The sequence below is a fragment of the Colias eurytheme genome, chromosome 24 (assembly GCF_061535395.1).
Source record: "Colias eurytheme isolate Ceu_HAF_F1 chromosome 24, ilColEury1 Martin Lab GWU primary, whole genome shotgun sequence".
NCBI lineage: Eukaryota > Metazoa > Arthropoda > Insecta > Lepidoptera > Pieridae > Colias > Colias eurytheme.
Window position 1 is genome coordinate 4,948,605 of NC_143003.1, and position 26,078 is coordinate 4,974,682.

At 33.2% G+C, this 26,078-nt stretch overlaps 2 protein-coding genes across 2 annotated transcripts; one reads left to right on the forward strand and one right to left on the reverse strand.

The window, feature by feature from the left end:
- Positions 1 to 35: 35 nt before the first annotated feature.
- Positions 36 to 18,835, forward strand: LOC149897961 (facilitated trehalose transporter Tret1-like). Its single transcript, XM_090115783.1, has 5 exons — positions 36 to 128; positions 11,116 to 11,247; positions 13,038 to 13,173; positions 16,242 to 16,414; positions 17,552 to 18,835. Exons 2-5 carry the CDS (start codon positions 11,170 to 11,172, stop codon positions 18,659 to 18,661), a joined length of 1,497 nt encoding a protein of 498 aa, XP_089971909.1. The 5' UTR covers positions 36 to 128; positions 11,116 to 11,169; the 3' UTR covers positions 18,662 to 18,835.
- Positions 18,832 to 26,078, reverse strand: LOC149897962 (facilitated trehalose transporter Tret1-like). The gene is made up of 3 exons (XM_090115782.1): positions 25,552 to 26,078; positions 21,820 to 21,955; positions 18,832 to 20,265 (listed from the first exon to the last, which is right to left on the reverse strand). The coding sequence occupies exons 1-3, from the start codon at positions 25,597 to 25,599 to the stop codon at positions 18,938 to 18,940; spliced, it is 1,512 nt and encodes a 503-aa protein (XP_089971908.1). The 5' UTR covers positions 25,600 to 26,078; the 3' UTR covers positions 18,832 to 18,937.

Genomic DNA, 26,078 nt, shown 5'->3' on the forward strand with positions numbered 1-26,078 from the left:
ACTGGAGACTTGAACATGCTTCGAATTCAGAGTTCACGTACAGACTACAGTGCGGTTTAAACCATTGACGAAGTGGGTCCGTTTGGCTTTTTATTGAGTGAAAAATGTTTTAAAGTTTATTAAACAACGTAAGTATTGCTTTCTTTTGTACGGTTTAGTTCAGTTATACGGTTTTGTATGAATTAAAAAAAAGTGTGGATGCGTGATTTATAGTAGTCAACTCGTTTTTTCGTCTTCCAAAGGGTATAGTTTGCTTCCGAGAGATTCATGATTGAAGTACAAAAAAAAATCAAACAATAATTACAATTTGATAAGAAAGCAGTACAAGATAAATCTAACATAAAAAATATTGCTGCAGTTTTCAATATTTTTATTTAATTTTATTTAGCAGAAAATATTCTTATTCTTTTATAATAAATTAGTACCTATTAATAGATATATGTATCATCAAATTGACACTCAAAATAATATAGGTACCTAAGTATATTGTTTTAATGAACCACAAGACATTTGCCCTCTAGCCGGACACCTATCACATTATGAAACAAAATAATGTATTAAGACCGTTTCTAGAATATTTGATAAAATAGCATGAATTTATTAGAAGAAAGCAAGAACAATTTTCGATCACAGCAGTTTCGTAGTATTTTAGTAAAAAATACTACAAAAAGATTACAGTAAAATAAAAAAAAATATCTACGCTAAGCTAGTCGAATTTATGTACCTATATCAGAGCTAATTTAATGTTTTTTTGGATATACGGAGCGACATAATCGACTTCCGACTAAGCTCCTTAAATAAAGAGAAAAAAAACCTTCACTTCATACAAACAAAGTAACTTACACCACAATCAGTCATTTTCAAAATAAAATACCAAGCATAACCTTCAAAGCTGGTTCTGAGAAATGAAATAAAAACTTTTAAAATCAGCTTCGATAACAATGCATGCAATGCAATATAATACATAGATATACGAAGTCTGGACTGCCTCCCGCATTTGTAAAATTCAAAAACTTTATTAAAAGTACTAAGAAAATTAAATGAATACACCCATCTTAATGATTTATTAATAGTTATAAATCATAGAGTACAAACCTAGAATACTTAAAATGGAATGTACAATAAATAATTTTACGATAATACCTACATAACATATTTTTATCTAAATGGTCACCCGCGTTGATTCCCCAATGTGCCCCGATTAACCAAATAAAATGTGCAAAGTTTATGACTCATTCAATTAAAGATAAACAGTATTCATTAAAACATTTATTTTATAATAATTAACAATTAGCAAAAAGTAGATACGTGAACAACTTCGCTATGAAATCGAACTTCGTAAAACTACAGACTATTTCCATGTCGAATTCATATATTCATCCTAAAATGTTTACAATAAAGTTACCTGAAAAAGTCGTGAATATTTTCATTAAACGACAACTTAAAAATACCATTAATCTAACATCTTTACATTAAGCTACTGAAATTACCTCAAATTATGGTTGTAATTATACCTTTGATGTGGTATAATAACAAAATAACCTCAAAGTGCATACAAACTAAAAAGATTATTATGCAAAAACAATAGTCATCACATTAAATGGTCATAAACCATACGTCTTGATACATTCTATCAAATGAACAAAATAATGTTTTTTTTTAATATATTTATAGGTATAATTACAACTAAATAAAACTACGAATTGCCTGCGGGAGTCAATAAAAAGGCCAAGCAAAAGAACACTCCAAAAACTTAGCTTTTTTGAAGTCAAGGACGGAAACCAGACGATGAAGATAACAGAATAATATAATATGCGACCTTCATTCACAATTACTCCTACTACTCCTTTGAATAAAATCACATACACGAGGAACAAGTAATGTATAATGTGAGTGACATTAGGAATACAAAAGGGTCTTCATTAACGCACTTCTATTGCAACCTACGCATTTCTGTTCATCCAAGAAATTGTAAAGGGACTATTGACGTCAGAACAAGGTGAACTAAATCGAAATAAAATACATATTCAACGCAAACGATGTTAAAGAAGAAAGTAAATATTAGGGTTGAAGAAATTTCTATAGATTCTATACGATTTTAGGTCACAAGAACGAATGGTTATCGATTTAAATCCTTACTTCGCCCTTGGTTCGTTCTAAAAGACCCCGAGTGAAATCCCGTGCAGACATATAATAGAACTAGCTATGCCCCGCGGTCTTACCCGCGGTTTTGCTCCCCTCCTGTTGGTCTTAGCCTATAGCCTTCCTCGATAAATGGGCTATTTAACACCGAAATAATTTTTCAAATCGGGCCGTTAGTCCCTGAGATTAGCGCGTTCAAACAAACTAGATATGTACTATAATATTAGTATAGATTAGGTATCTCCTTTCTAGTAGAAAGTCCGAGATAAAAACTATAGAATTAGAATAGATCTTGATGCACTGTGTTTGCATAATTCTCATAAATTATTCAAAAATTTCATCGAATTTGTAATGTTCTAGAAATTCAATGTTCAATGTTAGGAACTAGGGAATTCCTGACCCAGGAATGAGTAATTCTTACCTGTCTATTTTTGATCAAGGGCACAAATATTTAAATCATTTTCTATAAATAGTATAATTTGTATCGCTTATTTACATAACAAGTTATTTTGATCCTCTATAGATCAGCCATAACTGGTATATATCGGAAAATATTATTTTATTATTTCTTATGCAATATTATCCGGAGTATCTCCATTTTCTTAATATAAAACCTGACATATTTAGGGATGATAAAAATTTATATTACTACGAAACTTAATAAAAAAATAAAGAATATTTATTTATAACTCTTTATTGCACAAACTTAAATAGGACAAAAATAACATTAATACATAAGAAAGGCTAAGGAAAGATAGTTTGTACCTACAAGAGGCGGCCTTATTGCTAAGCAGCAATCTCTACCAGGCAATCTGATGGAAAGGAAATGTATGAAGTTAAAGTTAAAGTATCCTTAGGATAGGATATTTTAAATTTTTCCCATTTGTATTTTGATATGATGTAACAGTGTTATCGATTAAATGGTTTTAGATGCACTTGAAATTTATGAAGTCTTAAAATAGACTTAAAATAAAAACAAATTCAAGTTTATAAATATTATTGTGTGTGTTCTTGGAAGCGTGACCCTTGATATAAGCTACCGTGACATATTAACAAAGCAGATTAAATTACTATTGACGTCTAAATATACACATTTAATTTTTATGCATACGTCTACATAAATATCAGTTATCTGCTCTTTCCATCATTGCTTCAAAATTCGAAAAATCAATGGTTAAAAACTAAGCTGTTGGTCCGGGAGCCAGCAGCAGATTTTATGACCAAGTTCCTCTCAAGCGGTAATTAGTAAAATGCATCAAAGTATAGTATTATGAAGCCTCGTGAACGTCAGCTGGAGCTCGGTTGGGGGGAAGAGCGGTTGTAGCCTCCCGTATCAGCTGACGGTTTTTCTACCAAGATACAGCCAGCTGACATATATATTTATCCACAGTTACATATAAGCTATCATCAGGTAAATTTTTGTTTGAGAGGAAATAACGGAAAATAAATTTTTCTTTAAATTTAACTTTCATGTTCGAGACACCAGCTGACGTATAATACACCATGTTGTAACCAGCTGACTATTTTTTTTCGTTGAGATATTGGGTTAGCTACAATTTGACAAATTTTTAGCTGAGAGGAAATGAATGAATGAATGTAGGTAATGTATTTTTTTTCCTATGTGCGTGGGAGGCTACAACCGCTCACCCCCCCAACCGAGCGCCAGCTGACGTTCACGAGGCTTTATAATACTATACTCTCATGCGTCTGACGAATTATCTCTTGAGAGGAAATAGTTAACCAAATTTGCACCTGGCTCCCTAACCATGTCTTTAAATTGTCAGAACTGGACAAAATGAACGGCCTATCAAATAAAAATAGAATCATCAAAATCGGTTAACTCAGTCAAAAGTTCTGAGATAACAAAACCAAAAAATACAGTCTAATTGAGCACCTACTCGTATTTTGAAGTTGGTCGAAAAAAGTATCGAAAAAAGGTTACATACTTAACGGTGGTCTAAATTGCAAAAAATAGAACTATCGCGAGAATAAACCAGTCTTAGCCGTTAGATAAATTATTATAATGCGGAAGGATATTATGAAAGCGATAAATGTCTGCCTCATTCATCAAATGAGACCAACACGATTTCTCCTAGAGTCCGATGTGTGACGTCACTAGACACACACATGGACATATTCGCACACATTCGCACATTCATCATTACTTGACAGACAAGTTTCCCTCGTGGGACAAACTTGGCAGTGAAAGATACGAGCAATACCTATGTATAACATACATACTAACAGACAACAGTACAGTTAATTAAATAATTAAAAAGTCAATAATACCAAATGCAAATTTTTTGTTCGCAAAAAGTTTCATACTGATTAAAAGTCAATTAAGTGCAGGATATATGCAAGTGTTTTTTTAATTAAAATAACTAATTAATTTTTTTAGGAACAGTAAATACAAAACTGTGCTTAATTATCCAATATGTCTTTGTTTAACCAATACAACCAATACGTTACATGAAACAAAAAACATGTCACTATATCAGACTCAGAATGGCAGGAAATGAGACTCAGCTATACAAGGAACAGATGTATATAATTAACAATCAATAGATCTCTCTGATAACATTAATTACTTATATCTCAGAATATGGTGCGTACCAGACAAGGTAATTAACTTGAGCCATATTAATTATGTCATAGTAAAGTTCCGCTACCGCTTAGCTATTTTCTACCCTAAGGTCAAAATGCACCTTATAAAGTAGCCCGACTACAATCTGTTCGCAAATACTAAAGATAGTAATGCAGGTGCAAAAATGTATCAAATCCTTCGTAATTACTTAAACAGTATAACTCTATTATGGAAATGTATTATCTTCAATGTGTTAGTATTGCCTTATTTTTGCTCACCCACATCAAACCTATTGTTATAATATTGATGTTTTGCATTAAAACAAAACATGTATTATGTGTCGAATAAAACACACAGCGTTGGTGAAGAAAGCTGTCTATGAATCCTATATATCTCTATGAAAAAGGGTCACCTTACCGAATATCGATGGATCTTTCACCTCACTAGCAAGAGCGCGTCCCTAGTATGTCATCTGTCATCGCCAATTTGACATCACCTTTGAAGCGCTGTCATCTGCCTCTGCCGGCATAGCATCTTCATCAGCAAGCAGTAAACTGCAACGCTGTGTGTTTTATTCGACACATAATACATGTTTTGTTTTAATGCAAAACATCAATATTATGTGTCTTTCTAAAACACACAGCGTTGGTGAAGATGTGTTTGATATCTGCTGGTGAAGAAAGACATACAAACGCTATGTTGAAAATAAATTATCTTGTTAATATTGTAATACCTAAGAGTATTAACAACTTAAATTTCATTCCTTTCAGAATGTTAAATGAACCTCTTGTATTGTAAAATAAAGTTATATTTTAAATTCTAAAAACAATACAAGGGGGTTATGTAGCAACAACAAAAATTGTTTTTCTTTCATGTAAGAACTAACCATATATCCTCTAAATTTTAAATTATTCTCCTCAGATAATCATAAGCCAATACTAATGAACTAAGTCTTAGAACCTAAGAACTGATTTATTATTTCTCTGTATCTTTGAAACAAATCAAAGTTCAAATAATAAGATAAAAATAACCTTTTTTAAAAATTATAACTCAAAGGAAGATCAATGTCATCAAGGATAAACAATGGAGCCTCTAAGGCTAAATACTACAGTAAATAACATCTGTATATAAAATAACTATAATACCAATGTTAACACAACCGTACCTTAAGCTTTAAGCATGTTTGTTACACATTGATCATTACTTGGATCTTAAATCAATTACAATTAATTAAATAATTAATTAAACAGTTTAAGGTTACCTTAAAGTAAACCAGACTCACTGGCACTGGCTAAATTGACTGATTGACAGTAAAACTTTATAAAGGACTGTATGGTCCTTCCATTGCCTCAACAGGTTGGTGCCCTTACCACCTTCTTGAAGCCACTGCTGGACAGGGTTGCTACTGTCTTTAAGATCTGGAAGGACCTTATCTAGCCAGACATAAAGGTTTGTGTTGCAAGCTTAAAGGGTCCGCCCCTCTATAGATAAGAATCAATTATCTACTTTTAAGACTGAAAATCAGTCCTTTGTTACTTGAACCAACCTTTCCACATGGGTCACTGGGCATATTTATGTGTCTGGTTGTCCTCACAACCGACCCCTGATGGATAATATGTTGTTGTATCCATTTTATATCCAAATTCAGGTCAGGTTATAATCTTATTTAAAAACTCTATTTTGAGATCTTCAGAAGTCATGTTCATGCCATGAGCTTCTCGGCCTGACCCCAGTAATAGCATAAGAGCTCCTGAGAGAATAGGGTCAGCTTGCTTATTATAGACCTAGGCTAATTAAAATTAATTAATTTAATTTAATTAGCTAAATAGAATCTCTGTGTACTAGATTACATGCATTCTTCTTTTTTTTTTTTTTTTGCATTATGAAAGTCACCTCCTGCTTGGAGGATCATATGTTGGCACTGTGGAGGGGCACCACTACCTAACTGCTCTTTCTCCTTTGCTCTACAATGGGCTTTTTTCTCCCCCCCCCCTTTTCTGACTGAGCAGTTGGGGGGTAAGGCCATTCACCAATGGTCTGAGTGCTCCTGACTTCCGGGTCAATAACCATATATAACCATAATAGTCAATAACCATAAGCCATCTTTAGGCGCTTGACATCGAGTTGCGGAGAAATGCCCGTATATTATTATTATATTAACCATAAGCCACCCCTGGGTGCTATGTATCTGCCCGGGTCCCGGGGTGCGAGGTGCGCTAGTACACTTGGAGGATTATCCTTGGAAGGGAATATTCAGCCTAGGCGTCAGCTCCATCAACGACTGCAGATGTCGCATAATTCGAAGCAGGCTTTGGCAAATATGGCACTAAAGCACCTCTTTGGATAGCGGAATGGACCATATCAGGAGCCTCCGAAATATATTTCCTGTTGTACAAGGTAGGAGAAGCCACTCCGGTACAGGTAGATTTCTTGAGAGGCAATCCAAATCAAAAGCCATTTAGGCGTCCTGGAAGCGTGCCAAGAGTTATTCTCAACTTCTCATCTAGGTACAGTTACTCAGTTGTGAGGGCTAAGAGAGTTAGCAACCTTTGTATGTGGGCGACCAAAGTCTGATTGGTTGCTTGGGCTACAGGATGTGCGCCCCTTTCAATCTACTCAGAAGCATTTTTATTGCATACCTATGGTACACTACATATAAGTCAGAAATTCTAAGGCCAAGTCCCCTGCTTCCCTCTCCATTTCTCTGACAGGTAAGTACTGTTCAGATGTCCTACTCAGCCCGCATCCGCGGTATCTGTAGTTAGGAAGTGACAAACTTGTTCTTTTACAAAGACTATGACATTTCTGTGTATGTTGTCTTTTCCACAGCTCGTAAGTCTTGTGTAGCATGTAGAGGGAAAGCCTTTCTCTCTTGGTCTGCTGTGCGCGAAACTCTAGAGAAATACCTGGAGGCGACAACTGTACAGTCCTCTCAGTGTTAGATGTCTAGAACTGTCTGCAACTCTTATTTAGTGCAAGACATGGTCCTCTTAATGACTACCACAGTATGCTCTATCTTTGAAGCTTTTGGGACTAGCAATAACACAGACATTTCTATACTATCACACATGAGGCACAAGTATCCAGGTTTACAATGTACATTTTGTAATTGATGTGCCAAACCTGCTTTCCCAAAATCTCTATGGTCTCCGGGACCTGTAAAGTTAATTGGAACAATCCTTGTAGACAAAAAGATAATTGTCTAACTAGAAGGCTGTGGCTCATTCTGTGGCTTTACTAAAATCTCCATGGTCTCCGAGACCTGTGAAGTTAAATTATTAGAATAATCCTGATAGTCTAACTAAATCAGAGGGCTGTGGCCCTTTTTGTGATTGGAGTGCCAATCAAGCTTTACCAATATCTCCATGGTCTTCGCGACCTGTGAAGTTGAATTGGAATAGTTCTGCCCATCAGGCTTTACCAAAACCTCCATGGTCTCCGCGACCTGTGAAGTTAAATTGGATTAGTCATGGTAGACCCAAAAGATAATTGTCCAACTAAACCAGAAGGCAATGGACTTTATGTGGCTGTAGTGCCAATCAAGCTTTTCCAAAATCCTCACAGTCTACAAGACCTGTGAAGTTAATTTTGTAACGGTCTCAATAGACCAAACTTAATAGCTTAAATAAAACAGAAAGAGGGCACCTCTAGCTTGTAGGGTCTCCGCGACCATTTGAAATGGCTGCAATATGCAGGCAGAAAATAGGCCAATGATGCCTGATTGTACAAGCCAATCCTGGCCTTGGAAGAATCTCATTACTGTTACCAATGATGTCTAATTTTACAAGCCAATCCTGGCTTTGTAAAAATTTAATTACCGTTATAACCTGTGATATGTATCAAAATTACCTGGTTAATACCTAGGTGTTTAGGTGTCTCAGATTGAATATCAACCTGGCGGAGCCATCAGCTCTTATTGCCAGAAGCATATCTGAATGTAAGTATGGCATATATTTTTCTGTGTCTTTCTGGACACTCAGTTCTTTCAGCATAACCATACTAAGCTAATCATGGCTAAGGACGCCTTGTACATATTTTCAGTACATATTTTTGTAGAAGATACAAATAAAAAATACAAAGATTTTGGTTACTTTACTGTTGATATTATAAAAATTTTATCACGCCTGAGTGTTAATTTTAAGGCAAGCTCTTTCACTTAAGTAAGAAAGGAACTAGATAAACATCATTATCATCAGTAACATTATAAGCAAGAATGATATCATTCAACTGTTCGGGGATATGGTAAATATGGGTCCTTGATGATGATAACGTATATAAACATATCTACATCTCCTAATATGCAATGTCTATTTCTTATGATTTTTCAATACTTATTCAAATAAGTACCCATAGAATCAAAGCTTATTCTGGTATCAATTGACTATGAAAACACGCTCTTTATGTTAAGAATTATTTACCATAAACTAGGTAATCTCAACTTGTAGTAATCAGTACCTCATACTGAAAATTGTGTGAGACCGTTGTTCACATTATACATTCTATATCATATCTTAAGTAATGTAAAATCTATATGTGACATGTTTGATACATGATAGATATGTAAATTATATTATAATAGTTAATTAATAATTTCTTCTCTTTAGAATATTGTGATAGACAGGTTTTGTACCTATCTAAAATATAAGTACCTCTTAATTGTTTTGAACTAATTGTGTAGTAGTGGGCACTAAGTAGTAGGTACTCACTTTTGTTGAGGTAGTTACAATTGAATGGTCAAAGTGATTGAGATACCTCACTACCTGCTGCTGGGGCTCGTTAGTCATAGGGGATCACGGTCGATTCCGTAAACCTAAGTACCTTCTACCTAGGTAGCCTAACGATATCTCACAATTCTGGTTAAAAGCAATACTTGACACAGTAACCTATGTGCCTGTGTATGATAAATATACCCGATGATAATATAGCGATCTCACTATAGGCATGCATTGTGTTTTTTATTACTAATTACCTACATCTAAATATTGATGTATTTGTGTCAAATACTGTGAAAATATGTATGCCACGTGTTGCATGGAATTCTATGCACGAGTCCGGACATGTTATGACAAGTCTGATTGTACTTACGGAATTTCTCGTCTCCCGGTCTCTTGGGCAGTGACGAACCATTGCTTCTGAGCTTCTCTCGTCCTCCGAGGACGAAAAAGAGTTCCCGCCACTATTATACATACCAAAGCACCGGTTTTCGAATTTTCTTCCGACAACGTGGTCTTTTGTGTTTCATATTGGAACTAATTCCGTTCCTAAACCAATTACTACTAAAATTTAACGCTTTATGTGTTTTATTCAGGTAAAAGTAACTTAATCTGATCACTTTTACTAGAGATAAATACTAATTATATTCTGCGCGATGTTATTGCGCACGAATTCATAAACGCTATGCCGGCAGAGGCAGATGACAGCGCTTCAAAGGTGATGTCAAATTGGCGATGACAGATGACATACTAGGGACGCGCTCTTGCTAGTGAGGTGAAAGATCCATCGATATTCGGTAAGGTGACCCTTTTTCATAGAGATATATAGGATTCATAGACAGCTTTCTTCACCAACGCTGTGTGTTTTAGAAAGACACATAATATTTCCTCTGATTGTTGGGTTGTCTGGTAGAGATCGCTACCTAGCGATAAGGCCGCCCTTTGCTGATTCTGTAGTCTTGTCTTTGTTATATGTATTTATGTATTTTCAATGCAATGAAGTATTCTATATAATCTTCTTTATATATAAAAATGAATCGCAAAATGTGTTGGTAAGCGCATAACTCGAGAACGGCTGAACCGATTTCGATAATTCTTTTTTTATTATATTCCTTGAAGTACGAGGATGGTTTTTATGTAGAGAAAACGTAAATATGTACCACGGGCGAAGCCGGGGCGGACCGCTAGTAATAAATAAAAAAATGTAGAGTCATATATTGCTAAACAAACTAATTAATAAACCTTTTTCATACTACCAGCATAATATGTATTTAAGATGTTAATAAGCTCTTTCTTAGTTCTTACTTCTTTTTTTTTTAATGAAATAATATATCTATTTATTAACCTTCACATGAATAAGTTTATTTTATACAATGTCATTGTAACTTCCTTCACTTAATTCAACGGAACAGACCATATTGTTGATAATGTTTATTCTTATTTACTGTTTACATCTAATCTTGATACGCATTATTCATGTCTGCACATCCATAGTTTGTTGACGCACATATTTTATAAAGCACGAATTCGATCTAGAGCATATCTTGATAATAATATGTAGCTCGTAACAAAGAAGCAAAAAAATATCAAATCTAGTCTTACCTCTACGCTAGTTTATTTTCTCTTTTTTTATACTTTCAACATATTCCCTATAAAATATTCTTCATTTCTCAACAGATTACTCCATTCGTTTGACAAGAATGCCAATTCGATAAATTGGTAGCTGCAAACATGGCCGGTAAAATATTGGACACCACGGGCCCAGAAAGCGTCGATATCAAGCAAAAAATGTCTCCGTTTTTGAGACAGGTAAGAATATGAAATAATCGAGATTCTATGTAAGTAAAAATGTTTGTAAGGACCACAGAAGGTTTTATAAGTGATATAATTTTGAAAAAAAAAAAAAACAATTACGACGGAACGAAAGGGGAAAATATAATTCATCTTCTTTTATCTTATTTTCGATCTTTTTATAGTATGTAACTACGTAAACTTCCTTATTAAATAAATATAATGAATCATAATGAATGTACTGCTCTTTATGTATTTTACTCTTTATTTAGAATCAACGAAAGAAAAATAACCGCAAATAATGATCAGGAAAAAACTATTTAAACTTGAATTCGCAAATATGTACCTATAATAAGTTGAGATATGCTCTCAACTTAAATTAAAATTTAAAACAACTAAAGATAACTCGGCAAAACATTTTTTTAGAGATTTCTATTATATAAAAAACACAATGTAACTTTCTCTATATCATGTGTTAGACCGTAATTAATTACTTCCTTGTAAGAGACGTTGGTTGTTTCTTGTAGTTAAATTTATTTAAATGAAAGGATATTAATTTAGTTCCACATTAGAAAAATTCGTTTGAAAAACTTTTAAATACTAAACAAATTTAACATTTCAATGAATAATATATTCTTTATAGTTATTTAAAGTTATGGGATATGATTACAATATTATTTATAACTAAACATAGTGAGGATGATCACGGTTGATGCAAAATGAAACAACATAATAAGTATTATAATATGTCCAGTTTATAACCATAATAAACGAAAAACTTACTCGTAAAACGATTAAGTTTAAAAAAAATATATGTAAGATAATTTATTCTTTCTTAATCACTACTTTCTAAGACACTAAGTAAGACACGGAATTTATAAAAAAAATTAAGAATGTAGTTCTATAAATATCATCGCAAACCTGTAACGTCGAAATGCAGTTTCATAATAATTCATTATAAATGATTTTTTATTGCAAACAGTAGGTAACTTCTTCAAAATATTGTAAAACCCGAGTAAAAGTATTAACAATTTTTTGAGGCATATTGAAATAATCAGGAAATAGGTAGGTATGTGTCGACATTTCCCATAAGGAACCGGAAATCACTGAATAATTTTGATATGTACTTAATACGTAAAATAATGTGTTATATATTTATCAAAATAATCTAGTTGAATTATTGTCTATTTGTCGAGCAATTATGTATGTCGCGAAATGATATCGACAAATGCAATTTCAGAGGTTTTTGGGTCAAGACAATAAACAATCAAAGTACAAATTATATTCTTGAGATAGTGCAATTGTGTGATTGTTATAACGATTATATATACAAACTAGGTATCATTATTTTGAATGTTTGATGAAAGAGATATCAATAAAATACATATCAATAAGTAGGTAGCAAATTAATGGAAAACCTCATATTAAACATACGAGTTTATACTTACCTACATATCTACATTGTATTTATTATTTTTTCCTAAATTTTAAAATTCTCGTTTTCTTCTAGAATATAAATTAGGTACTATAATCCTCGAAAAATACTGAACAGAGTTTAAACAGACTGCAATTTTTGTGTGACTGAACAAAACTAAGACAGACTGTAGGTAGATTAAGCCTTATAATAAAAAGGTTCCATCCTTTTTGAAGTGAAACTTCTTTAGGTGCGTTGAGAGTAAAATTTTAAGGTCGCGACATGGCAATACATCATCAGGCGACGATTTTTGTATCTTTGAATCTTGTCAAAGAAGTTTCACTTCTGACACGTGTGCACACGCTCTTTTTTATACCATTAAACATTGTTACAGTTCCTAGCAGTTAGCGGAATAGTGATGTACATGATCGGTACGGGTGCTAACATTGCGTATCCTGGTGTACTGCTGGAGCAGCTGCGACAGCCAGACTCCGTGCTGCGTCTCACTCCAGAACATGAGTCTTGGATAGGTTAGTATTCCTTTATGCGTAGGTTTTGAAGCGAAACTTCTTTAACGGGGTTGAAAAAAAATTTAGTGTAACATTTTTTCGTTACGCGTGCGGCGTGACATTTTTCCGTTACGCGCCATCTTTTTTTATCCCTACCACGCGTTATTGGACGTATTTCTGTAAAGTTGCATATATGTAGTAAATTATTTTTTGAAAAATGAGGTCATAAAGAAGTTTCACTTCTTACGTGTGTACACTAGTACCTAAACGCACACATTTTTTACACTAGTGCGTTCTCAAACATAATATTAGCACAGTATTACAATATTATTTATATTGTAATACTGTGATATTAGTCAGTATGTTAATTGAGCCTAGTCTCTTTATAACACGCTTTTATTATCTTCACCTGTATGTTCGTATGTAACCGGCTCCTTTAGGCTCTATTTTGACCCACTTTATACGGACTTTAATTAAATTTGTTTACACATATCAAGGATCAATAACAACATAATAAAATAACGAGTTTAACTGTGTAGTGTTTTTTTTTTTCTTTTATTTATCTAGTAGGTAATCGACTTTTGCATCATTAAATAACACGTTTCTTTTTTATGTTTTCTAGACAGGATATAATACTACATAAAGATTATTCCTGTAATCTACTATAGACCTGTCTACCTGTAAACTTAAATCGTCTGAAATAGACGAAAATGGCCAATGATGGCCTGGTGAAATAGTGGTGAAATACATTTGTGACGTGTTTGATGTTAATTACGTGTTGTTTACCAATATGATGACAAATATTTTATGATGGTCATATGACCAGAGTCTTATAACATGACCAGACAATTTTTCGGAAGATCACAAGTCTAGAAGAATTCCTAATTTCATTTCATTGATGAACTATCTTGCTTAGAAATTTGGTCATCTAAGATATTCAAGCCGGGCGAAGTTATTTTTTAAGCATTTGGAAGGTCACACAGTATTTAGCTGAAAGTGACGTCTACCATGGTCAATGATAATAAACTTATGACAATTACTTACCTTAATTAAATATTGTTAAATTTTAAGATTTGGAAACGTAATCTATTTCGTGCAGCTTCAAATATTGTTCAAATAAATGCATTTTCCCATCTACATATATACATAAATATGTTGATAAAACTTTTGTATCCAACTCACTACGATCATTCCTTGTTTATACTTAGCTCTATAATTCTTAGTAATGATTCAAGTGTATGATTACTTCAACTCAAAGTATTGTATTACAAAAACTGTGTACCTAGGTACCATAATGATGACTTCCTTGTAACAACAGAAACGAACAAATTACCTACGTTAATATAAATAATAGACGCTTGTTTATATGTAAAGAGCACTTACTGCTAATATTTTAGAGGAGTTATTTATTCTTGAGTTCATCAAGGACAAGACAATTTGATAAACAAAATGATAGGTAGTCGTAAATAATTACGAGGCATTCTGTGATCTGTTAATCGAACCGCTGTTCAACGTGGTATATTTTTTACTAGCTTTCCGCCCGCGGCTTCGCCCGCGTTTTCAAAGAAAAACCCGTTGCCGTAGGATTTCCGGGATAAAACCTATCCTATGTCCTTTCTCGGGTAGCAAAATATCTCTATACCAAATTTCATGCAAATTGGTTCAGTAGTTAAGGTGTGATTGAGTAACAGACAGACAGACAGACAGAGTTACTTTTGCATTTATAATATTAGTATGGATGTTACGTAATATTATGTAATATGCAAATCGCAAATCATAAGACCCGTTATTATACTTTATGGTTATGTTAATTACATAGGTATTTCTATTTATAGATTGTTTGTATATCGAGTGTGAAATTTATAAAAAAAAAATAAAAAGAATCGATCACGAAATGTGTCACGGGTGGCCGAGTTGGTCAGGCATCCGCCCCGGATTGGCGTTGAAAGGATGCGGTTTCGAGTCCCGCCTCTCGATCGATTTTTTTCTATTCTTTATAAATGTATAATTTTAAATTCTGTTAGAACAACATCCCGACGTATTTTAAACATTATAAGCTCCTTATAACTGGAGCCTTAAAGGGTCCCATGTGCACACAAAATATGATAGTGCATTATTTAATTGTTCTTATATATTCTTGATGATCTAGTTCTAATACCAATAGCTATATAAAGGTATATTTCATTTTACATCTCAGGAATGTCTACATTGCATATTTAACTTATTATAATATTAGGTTACGTTACTATGCCAACCAGCAATAAGTCGCGACCAAAACTCTACTAGGTATATCTCAACAAATAAAACACGTTCTAATTTTATCCGCTTTAAGTGATATAAAATTAACATTATCATTATATTGTTATAATACATTTTACACGCCTGTCTGTACTCGTCGGCATAATAAAGTTTGACTTCAAGACTTAATAATAGTTAACATGGCGCATAATAATAATACTACACATGTAAATTTGGATAAATTACAATTGCCAATTGCCTAACCCAGACAGTTCTTTCACTTCTGACCTATCATAGTAGATTCAATGAATTGTTTATACTACCTCTTACTTTACCAAAATTTTTAATTACTTTAAGCTAACATGCATCTATAGCAACGTTATTTTTCTTACTTCTACTACTACTATTACTACCACTCTTTTCGCTATATATTACTACTAAACTAATGGACCAAGAGGGCTATCCGAATCACCCCCATGTATGTTATGCGATTTTTCGTATTTTCGGAGTTAAATGACTTTTTTTCTTCAATTTTTCTCCTGTCGCCGAGTACGATGAGATTTTTACTTATGGTGACGTCAATTATTGCGGTACCGTAGATGCTTCATTTTTTTTCATTAATTTGTAGGTAGGTACGAACTATGAATATACTTAAATATTATCTGAATATTTTAACGTTTTTCTTCATATTTTATATTATAATGATGCTACTGAAGAGAGAAGCATCATCTTACCATTATCTCATTCCACGCCATTTAATTATTTATTTTCAAGTAGGTAGGTACCTATTACGACCTGCGCTGCTGTTACGATCTATTATAATTAATATAATTAATAATTATTCCTTCCAGCATCAATCCTGGGCTTAGCGCTGATATCCGGGATCGTCATGGCGCCATTTTGTCTTCAGAAATTAGGCCGTCGCCTCACCAACCAGCTGAGCTGCTTGCCCGCGCTGTGTGGATGGGCCCTATTGGTTACTGCTAAAGACCCCGCTGTGTTACTTGTTAGCAGATCTTTACAGGTAATTAATAATTACTAAATACTAATCAGTTTATCTCAACGATTTCCGAATCGTTTGTGACAATTAAAAAGTGCTTCTAGAAGAAGTTTAAATGAATAAATAATTGTTTGAGTTTGAGTTTTAGAATTTAAAACACCAAAAATCGAATCGTTTTCGAATTTAAAAATGTTTAAGCAATATTATTTATTAATATTGCTTGAACATTTCCCTTAATTACTCACATGGAGTCAAGACACTTAACACTTACAAATCCGAAAAAAACAATGTTACAGAACGCAACAGCTCTAAAATCGACTAAGTTTAGAGGTATACAATACACATTACACATGTCATTATTAATTTGGTCTATTGGACTATTTTGTATCTAAAAGGTGTGGTCGATGCCCTAAAAATATAAATGACGCCACTTCCCATACTAAATCTCCCATTGTCACGGACAAACAGACGATACTTATTTCGCATATAATTGACGAAACGTTTTGAATCGTGTGCTCCATTATCTCTGATTGACTTAGGTCAATTGCGTCATTTGAGAATGGTTTCGAGTCAAAATGGCAAAATTGACTCAATGAGATCTACGCCGTACGCGCCAATTTATATGATACGCGTTTTAATTTAACGTGCAAAGTACGGAAAACAAATAGATTGGCGAGGATTTCTTTGTAATAAATACTATAAATATATGGGACTGGACTGTGCCCCGGGTTATTTTTTCCTTATTCCGATTTTCCTATAGAGATAGAAAGCTTAAAGCTTAAATTAATTTGTACATATTATTAATGTTTAACTATTTTGTAAGTTCTCAATGTTACGTTTGGAAATGTAGGAAATTATATGCGGAATCCCCAAAATTTACTTCGATATTTTCACGTCGATTTATAATTTGTATGCTGTATGCAACTTTTTACACTTGTTGAATTTAAATTAGCCTTTTTATATAACATATGACTCTGACCTTGAAAATAATAAGATGACACTAGCAGTTTCATGTCAAAAACGTGACCCATGCTATTAATTGTCCGTATTATGTTCGAAATATAATGATATACCTACATAAATTAAACTCCAATTAACTTAAACTACACAATACAGTAAATATTAAGACTTGATTAATTTGAAACTGTGTATCAATTTCAGGGTTTTGCAATGGGACTGCAAGCAGCCGCCGCGCCTGTCTCCATCGCTGAATATTCCGCGCCAAAACACAGAGGAGCTTTCCTAGCAACTATCGCATTTTCCTTCGCTACAGGAATGTTAGTAGCCCACGTCTTTGGTACATTCCTGTATTGGAGAACAGCTGCTGTTGCCTGCGGAAGTTTCTACGCCATAGCTCTATTATTGATCTCTTTATCACCAGAAACCGCACCATTCCTGGCATCTAAAGGCAAATTTGAAGAATGCCGAAAAGCATTCCGGTGGCTTCGAGGTATCGATGAAAATTCCGAAAAAGAATTAGAAGTCCTACTCGACAGCCAGAAGAAAACCTCAGCACCGTCGAAGAAGTCTAAAATTAAACTGTTCTTCGAAATCATGCGCAAGCCTGAATTTTATAAGCCCACTGTGATAATGATGTATATGTTTATATTGTTCCAAATATCTGGTATGACCGTTGTACCGTCCTATACAGTACCTATGATGGAAGAAGTGACAGGGGGTGCGATTGAATCGTGTACTAGCATGCTGATGGTGGACATGGTACGATTTCTAACGGCCATTTTATCATGTGTCGTTGTGAACAAAATGAACAGAAGAACTGTCCTCTTTCTGGGTGTCTACATCAGTGTAATTGCACTATTTACGACATCCTTGCTTTTGTACTTAAGAGATTTCGGTTATATACCTGAAGAGTACAAATGGACGCCTGTGATACCGACTTTGATATACATTTTTGGAAAGACGTTAGGAATTTTACCAATACCTTGGGCAATCGCCGGCGAAATCTTTCCCTTAGCTTATAGATCTCTAGGTAGTGGAATTTCTGGAATGTTCCTGTCAATTATGTTCTTCGTTGTTGTGAAAACAGCTCCAACATCATTCAGACAGATTGGTGTCAGTGGAACGTTTTGTGTGTATGGAATATGTATTGCTATTTGCGGCGTTTTCCTATATTTCCTATTGCCCGAAACGAAAGGCAAAACTTTATATGAAATTGAATGTTATTTCAAAGGCACAAAAGGTGAAATTGGTGAAACTGAACCTCACGAAAAGGATAAAATGTTGGAACTGGAGAACATAGAGGGAGGTTGAGAAGGAATACAGGAATAAAAGGAAACGCTTTTCAGCTTATAGAGCTGGCCATGTAGTTAGGAGGAATTTACGATTTAAATGGATATGCATTTAAAGAATAGTATTATTTTGACACAATATATTCTATTTTTGTGATATTTTTATATTCAGTATAAATAAAACAATACGAAATGAATAAAATCTTTTATTTGTTCACCTTATTGAGATTTACAATGATCGTTGTATAATAGTAATATAAAAATAAATAATTCAAGTAAATATATCACAACTTTAAAACTAATACAGTATATGCGAGCTGCATCTACGCATTTCATTACTTTGAACACCGTTAAGAGGCTCTATACATTTGCGGTCAGCTGACGTTATACCTCTAAAACTATCCTCGATTTCCTGCAAAGATCTATCCTTTGTTTCCGGCAACATGAAATAAATAACTGAAAGACAGCTCACAACTACTCCTGTATACATTAAATAAGTTACTGACAAACCAACCGCTGACGTTAAAACTGGGAAACATTTAACTGCGACAAAGAAGTTGAAAGATAAAGCTAAAACACTAATACCTCCTCCAAATCCACGGTATTCCAATGGGAAAATCTCCCCTGAAATCGCAAATGGAATAGATGATATACCTATTGTCAATGAAAACATATACAATCCTATTAATCCGATCGGTACCCATTGACTTTCGAATGGCAATGAGTTATTCGCCCTTGCATACACATAATAACTTTTACCTAAATACGCTATCACACATATCGCTGAACTACTAAATAATAATGTACGTCTTCTCATCGTCTTCATTAAAAACACAGCCAATATATTACAGATCAGTCTTTCAATATCCAAAGCGACCATTAGCACTTTGGCGTTCGCTTCTGGTCCTACAACTTGATGGATAATATCCATCGCATACGAACTAATAACATTGATACCGGCAAATTGGAACATGGTATACATAAAGAACATAATAGTTATAGGTTTGTAAAATTCGGGTTTCCTTGATGTATCCTTTAAATAGATGAAAAAGCCCTTGATACGCTCTTTTCTTGATATATCCTGTCCCGCAATACTGGACTTGCGTAACGATTTCTGTGCGGCTATCATGTTTTCTAATTCGGCTTCTTGCTCGGCATTTTTTCCTCGCAACCAGAAGAAAATTTCTTCACCCTCTTGGTACCTTCCTTTGGAAATTAACCAGGACGGGGATTCGGGGTTATATATGATGAGAATTAAGCTAGTGAATGTGATGAATGAACATATTAAAGCACTTTGTTGCCAGCTGAAATATGTTCCTAAACTGTGGGCAAACATAACACCGGTTGTTAGGGATAGGGACACACTAGTTAAGAATGCTCCTCGATTCTTCGGGTCCGTCATTTCACCAATTATGATAGATCCTAGAGGCCCCAACATTCCCATGGCGACGCCTTGAAGGAATCTTGCTATTATGAGACAGGTCACACTGTCTGCCATAAGAAGAGTGAACCATCCTGTCAAAATAGGTAGGATGGTGAGGAGATGTGACTTCTTTCGGCCGAGGGTGTCCATCAGAGGTGTGATGATGAAATTCCCCATGATCAACGCGAATCCGACGATTGATGCTGAAATTAAAATATTTTTATGTAATAATCTATACATCTAAAGCGCATCACACACGGTGAAGATACTATAATATTTTATGTTAAGATTCTCTAATATAAAATATTACAGTATCTTAAGGTATCCGGTATCAGCGTTCTAAGTTCTAACAGGTTCTAACCATCATTTTTCTTTTTGTCATTGCGTACTAAGACCCCTGTAGAACCGCCATCCTTTTACAAATGACCCGAAACACTGACACAAAATTTCGGGTCATTTGTAACAGGAATCAGGATGGCGCTTAAACAATAAATAAAATTGTATAGTGTCTGATCGTCATATTGAAATAACCGTTTTTTACTACATGTATGGATATATTATACGGTACTGTATACAGAAAAAAGTTTATAATTTTTACCATTTTGTGTCTGTTTATTCCAGCTAATCTCTAAAACGGCCGAACGAAAAGAGTCGAAAATAAATGTAGGGTGAATTTTTCAGAGCTTTACTTAAAATTTGAATCATAATATCTAATTGCAAATAAAATAGTAAATCTGTAATATTTTCACAATCGTCCACTCAGAAAATGTTAGTATCGCATTGTTAGACTTGTAGGTTTAAGGTAAGCGTGGTTAACTGGTTAGCAATAATGGACAATAACAGCTTAGTAATCGATATCTCTTATCATTACTACTTGAAACGTTTTAAATGCAGGTGTTATTTTAAATCACAACTTTAAATAATAATGACGAAATGTTCGACGTATTTATTTAGTAGATTGTGTGAGTGCACGTCATCATCAATATTTTCACAACGTTTTCGAAGGTGACGCTATGAATATGTCGCGTGTATATATATATCTTACTAGCTTTCCGCCCGCTGCTTCGCCCGCTTTGTCTAAAACCTAATAAATAATATGCTAAAACCTTCCCCTTGAATCACTCTATCTAATAAAAAAAACCGCAACAAAATCGGTTGCATAGTTTTCAGAGTAAGCGACTTTGTTTTATAATATTATGTATGTAGTGATTCCGCGTTCAGACTTCAGACGCTTGCGTTCAAAGTTACATTCAGTGAGCACAAGCATGTAAACATGTTGTTTGTGCATGCGCCCGTGTTTATTTGTTTGTACCGTGCGCACGGGCTGCTTGCCAAGCGTCCGAACGTACCATAAGTACTACAAATATTCTATTGATTTAGTCGATTAGTAGTACATGTAACTATTGAATGAAAATTAAAAAGAAATCTATACCATTGAAGATAAATACCAATGACAATAATTATACTGCTCTTTAAATTTGTCGTACTGTTGTTGTTTTACTACTAGGTATGTATTGTATAAAGAGATGAACCATGTAGTCGTTTTTCGTAAGTATATGAAAAAAAAGAACGAGTGTGCCGAGCACAAGTGTCAGAAGTGAAACTTCTTTGGCATAAGTTAAAGATACCAAAATCGTCGCCTTGCTCCATGACGTGACGGCGTTGCCATGACGCGACCTTGAAATTTTACTCTCAACGCGCCTAAAGAAGTTTAACTTCAAATACAAAAGTTATCTATTATTAAGAAAAATATTTACCAATCCATGATTCTTGGCTAGGCGTGGCCTTTATATGTGACCCAGGCAGACGCAGAGCTGGTATCAAAATAGCGGAGAAACCGATGACCCCGCCATGTCCTACTATGTTTAGTGCAACGCTGGCGGTCAGGAAACACTGAAATCATATTTAATCAATTAATGACCAAATATATTATAACACAGCCTTATCGATGACAACGATCTCTGCTAGACAAGCCAAATGACAAGGATCAGTTATTGAACTGATAATTAATATTTTTTAAACTGCAAAATTAAACTCTCCATATGTTTTAAATGTAGAAACGAATGCTTTACACTCAGACGGATATTAAATTATATATGTATAAAACACTGAATTAGAGAGTAATAATTACAAAAAAGTACAGAACTCTCAATCGATCACATTGTTATAATACAAATCGACGCATTTGATACACGTTTTGATTATAATCAGCGATCACGGTCATTCATATCTAAAATTTATTATAAATACACACTTGAAACTACAGTAGCAATATTAGATAAAAACCTCTTTATTACAGGTATATTATTAAAAAATGCAACATATCCCATACGATAAGATTATTTATTTCATGAAATATTAGATTTATTATTTTTATAAAACTTCTATATATCCGTGTTAAATATGGAAGTTATTACGTAGAAATGGATAAACAAACACACGAATAATTTAATACTAAAACAAGTCTAGATAAGAAGGATTATAATATAAGTGTAAAGATTTAATCAGCATGACCTTCGCAATGCCACAGAACAGATATTATCATCCCACAATAGCCTTCAAAATAAAGTCAAGCGAAAATAGAAAATTTGTCTTTTCTTCACGCCTAAACCACTGAACCGATTTGGATGGGTTCAGAGATATCTTGAGACCGGAGAAAGGATATAGGTAGGACAGGGTTGTATCTTGTATACCCCACAGGAAAGGTAACGGGAACTATGCGGGTTCTTGTTGGAATAACTTGGCGGAAAGCTTGTATTTCATATATTATTGTTTAAAACATAGGTAAATAATAAATATGAATAAAAGAAGCTGACACATCCTGAAAAAGGTTAAAAAATTTCAATCATTTGACATTTACGACCTTCCTCAAACGAATAAACTTTTAAAACATTTCCTATTGATTCAGATGTTATCAATTACGTTCGTATTTTATTTTTCTGGGTGTTCATTAGCTATAATTTAAGTATTAATTTAAAATTATATATGTATGTTTATCAGCCATCTGGATTCCATAACACAAGCGAAAGTTTAGTATGGGGTCAGATCGTAATTTTATTTAAACATTTGTTTTATTTAAACGTAACTACAAATTTAATGTCAAATAATTTTTGTTTTGTAAGTTTTCGCTTATCTTATAAGATCATCAATGAGAATGAGATACTTCACTAAAACCACAGAATCATGCTAAAACGTAGCCTATGCCAGACTTATCCTGAGACACAATAATTATATTATAAAATCGCTGCAGCTGCGATGTGACGTGAAGGAAAACACCCTTTATATAATAACTAGCTTTCCGCCCGCGCTTCGCCCGCTTTGTCTAAAACATAATCACTACATAGTATAAAACAAAGTCGCTTTCTCTGTCCCTATGTCCCTATGTATGCTTAAATCTTTAAAACTACGCAACGGATTTTGATGCGGTTTTTTTAATAGATAGAGTGAATCAAAAGGAAGGTTTTAGTACTTATATAATTTATTATGTTTTAGACAAAGCGGGCGAAGCCGCGGGCGGAAAGCTAGTAAATTATATACTTAAACCAATTCACTCTATCTATTAAAAAAACCGCATCAAAATCCGTTGCGTAGTTTAAGATTTAAGCATACATAGGGACGTAGGGACAGAGAAAGCGCGCGACGTTGTTTTATACTATGTACCTAGTGATTAATAATAACAGATTATTACGTCAGTATTATTACGTATTTTTGTCAATCGTGCTATTAACCAAAAGGTAGCGAAAGGCGATATTGATTTAATAATTAAAAGATTAAAAATAAGATTGTATTTACGTTTAAATATTAGTTTTATTACCTAGATATCTTGCGTAATACTTTGTCCATTAATATCGATAATATTAACAAATACGATGCGTATCTCTTGTACGCATATTCGCATAGCAACTGTTTACAAGGCTACAACCTTGACTTCAATATTTTATATAATTATTGTATTCATTATCTTAAAAAATATTACACATTCATATCGATAACAAATTACTTACACGAAGTTTCTCGGAGAATATATTTTTTAACAATTTACATATTGTCTCAGGCGCGTGATATAATACATAATATCCTCGATAAATATAAAATGAAATGAAATAAATGAATATACTATCTAACAGTGAAATAATTTTTCAAATCCGACCCGTGGTTCCTGATATTAGCGCGTTCAACAAAGCAAACAAACAAGCAAATTCATCTGTCATCAGTTTTATTATATTACCTAGTGCTTATTAAGATTTGAAATAATATTCTTTGTATTATATATCTTTGACCATCTGATTCGATGGCAATTGGCATTGTTATACATATTGTACTTGAGATATAATTAAGGACACGTGTAAAAACTAAAAATAACATACTAGGTATTAGGATCTTGACACACTGTGACACACACAAGAGTAGGAGATAGACACTGTTATGACTAGCACAAGGAACAGAAATAAAATTGAAATGCCATTTTACCGGTTAGCTAAAGTTAATAAATTCGTTTATGGGTCAAGGTATTAAACTTTAATACAATGTGGAATTATGTTGTAAAATAATATACCTTGACCCATAAACGAATTTTGAACTTTAGCTAACCGGTAAAATGGCATTTCAATTAAAAATTTAGCACTACTAAACTCTTTAATAATTAAAGAGTTTAGTAGTGCTAAATTTAAAAATTATGTAAAAAATATATTTAATAGTTCAGAGAGCCTATAATAAATATTAGGTTAAAAATATTGTATTTAGAATGTGAACCTACTACAGTATTTAAAGTGTTTTATATATCTTTGTCTTACTTTTGGAAATACGCATTTGGAAAATTTATCCTTCATTCTTCAAAAAAGATTTACAGAATAATTATATACTAACACATAAACGTTTCTTCTATTTTAATATTGTAAGACAATCGATAAATGATTTTATATTTTCTGTGCTACATTTTATAAATTATTTACTCATTTTTAAATATTTAATACCAAGTAGGTTTATCATCATCATAATCAATATCATCATCATAACAAAGTCATAGGAAGTAAACCTAAAATGAACATTTTCTATAATTAGTATTCTGTTTAGCTAAGATTCAGCATTTCATTATAATTACCACTTTCATGCAATAGTTACTTTATGTTTATTAAAATAATTAATTGGTAAATGTTTTAATAAGTAGGTATATTTATCCATAAACTAAATTGCGTATTTGTTAGGTATAGAATCTTGTTTTCTTATAATATCACCAAATAATATAGTTCAAATAATGTGGATATAAGTAATTTACTGATATCTATAAAGTATTTTTTAATTTTTATAATTTATTCATTGAAACGCTTAGTTTCATGTATGAAACATATTAATTTACTTTTACTAACTATAACAGTAAAAAACAGTACTAATAATGCGTCGCTTTTAACGAAGAAATTATTTTACATAAGCAAAATTGTAATTAACAGAAATTATAACATTACTAATAAAATAAATAAAATCAATCATACCTGTCTTATAAAAGGCTTATACCTATGTTCATCACTCACTTTCTCCATTTTATATTTAAATAATTATAACACAAACATAATTAATTTGTCAATTTCATTAACAATAGTAATGCGTCTACCCTCTAGCCAAAGGAAATCCTTGTAAATCTTATTATCTTTGATGTCAACGATATTTGTTCGACAATAAGATTAGATTAAGTCCTGTTTGTTCGTAGCTAATCAACGATAACAATATATTCACATTTTTGTCCAAGTGTTGACAGGTGATTAACTTTTATTAAATTCTAATTTCGGATAACTTTTTTCACGAAACTTTTGTTCTTTGTATTGCTAGCCTTCTGGCTAAAATGTGAAGAACTGTAGACTAGTAGATCATATGGACATAATAAGCTATTAATGAACGTATATTTCTATTAATATTACACCACACTACACGACTACACTTTTCAGTTTTTACAAGTCATGCTCACGCCGAGAATAAAAAAAACTTTCTATTATTTATTTTAAATTCCGCGCCATTTTGAGTC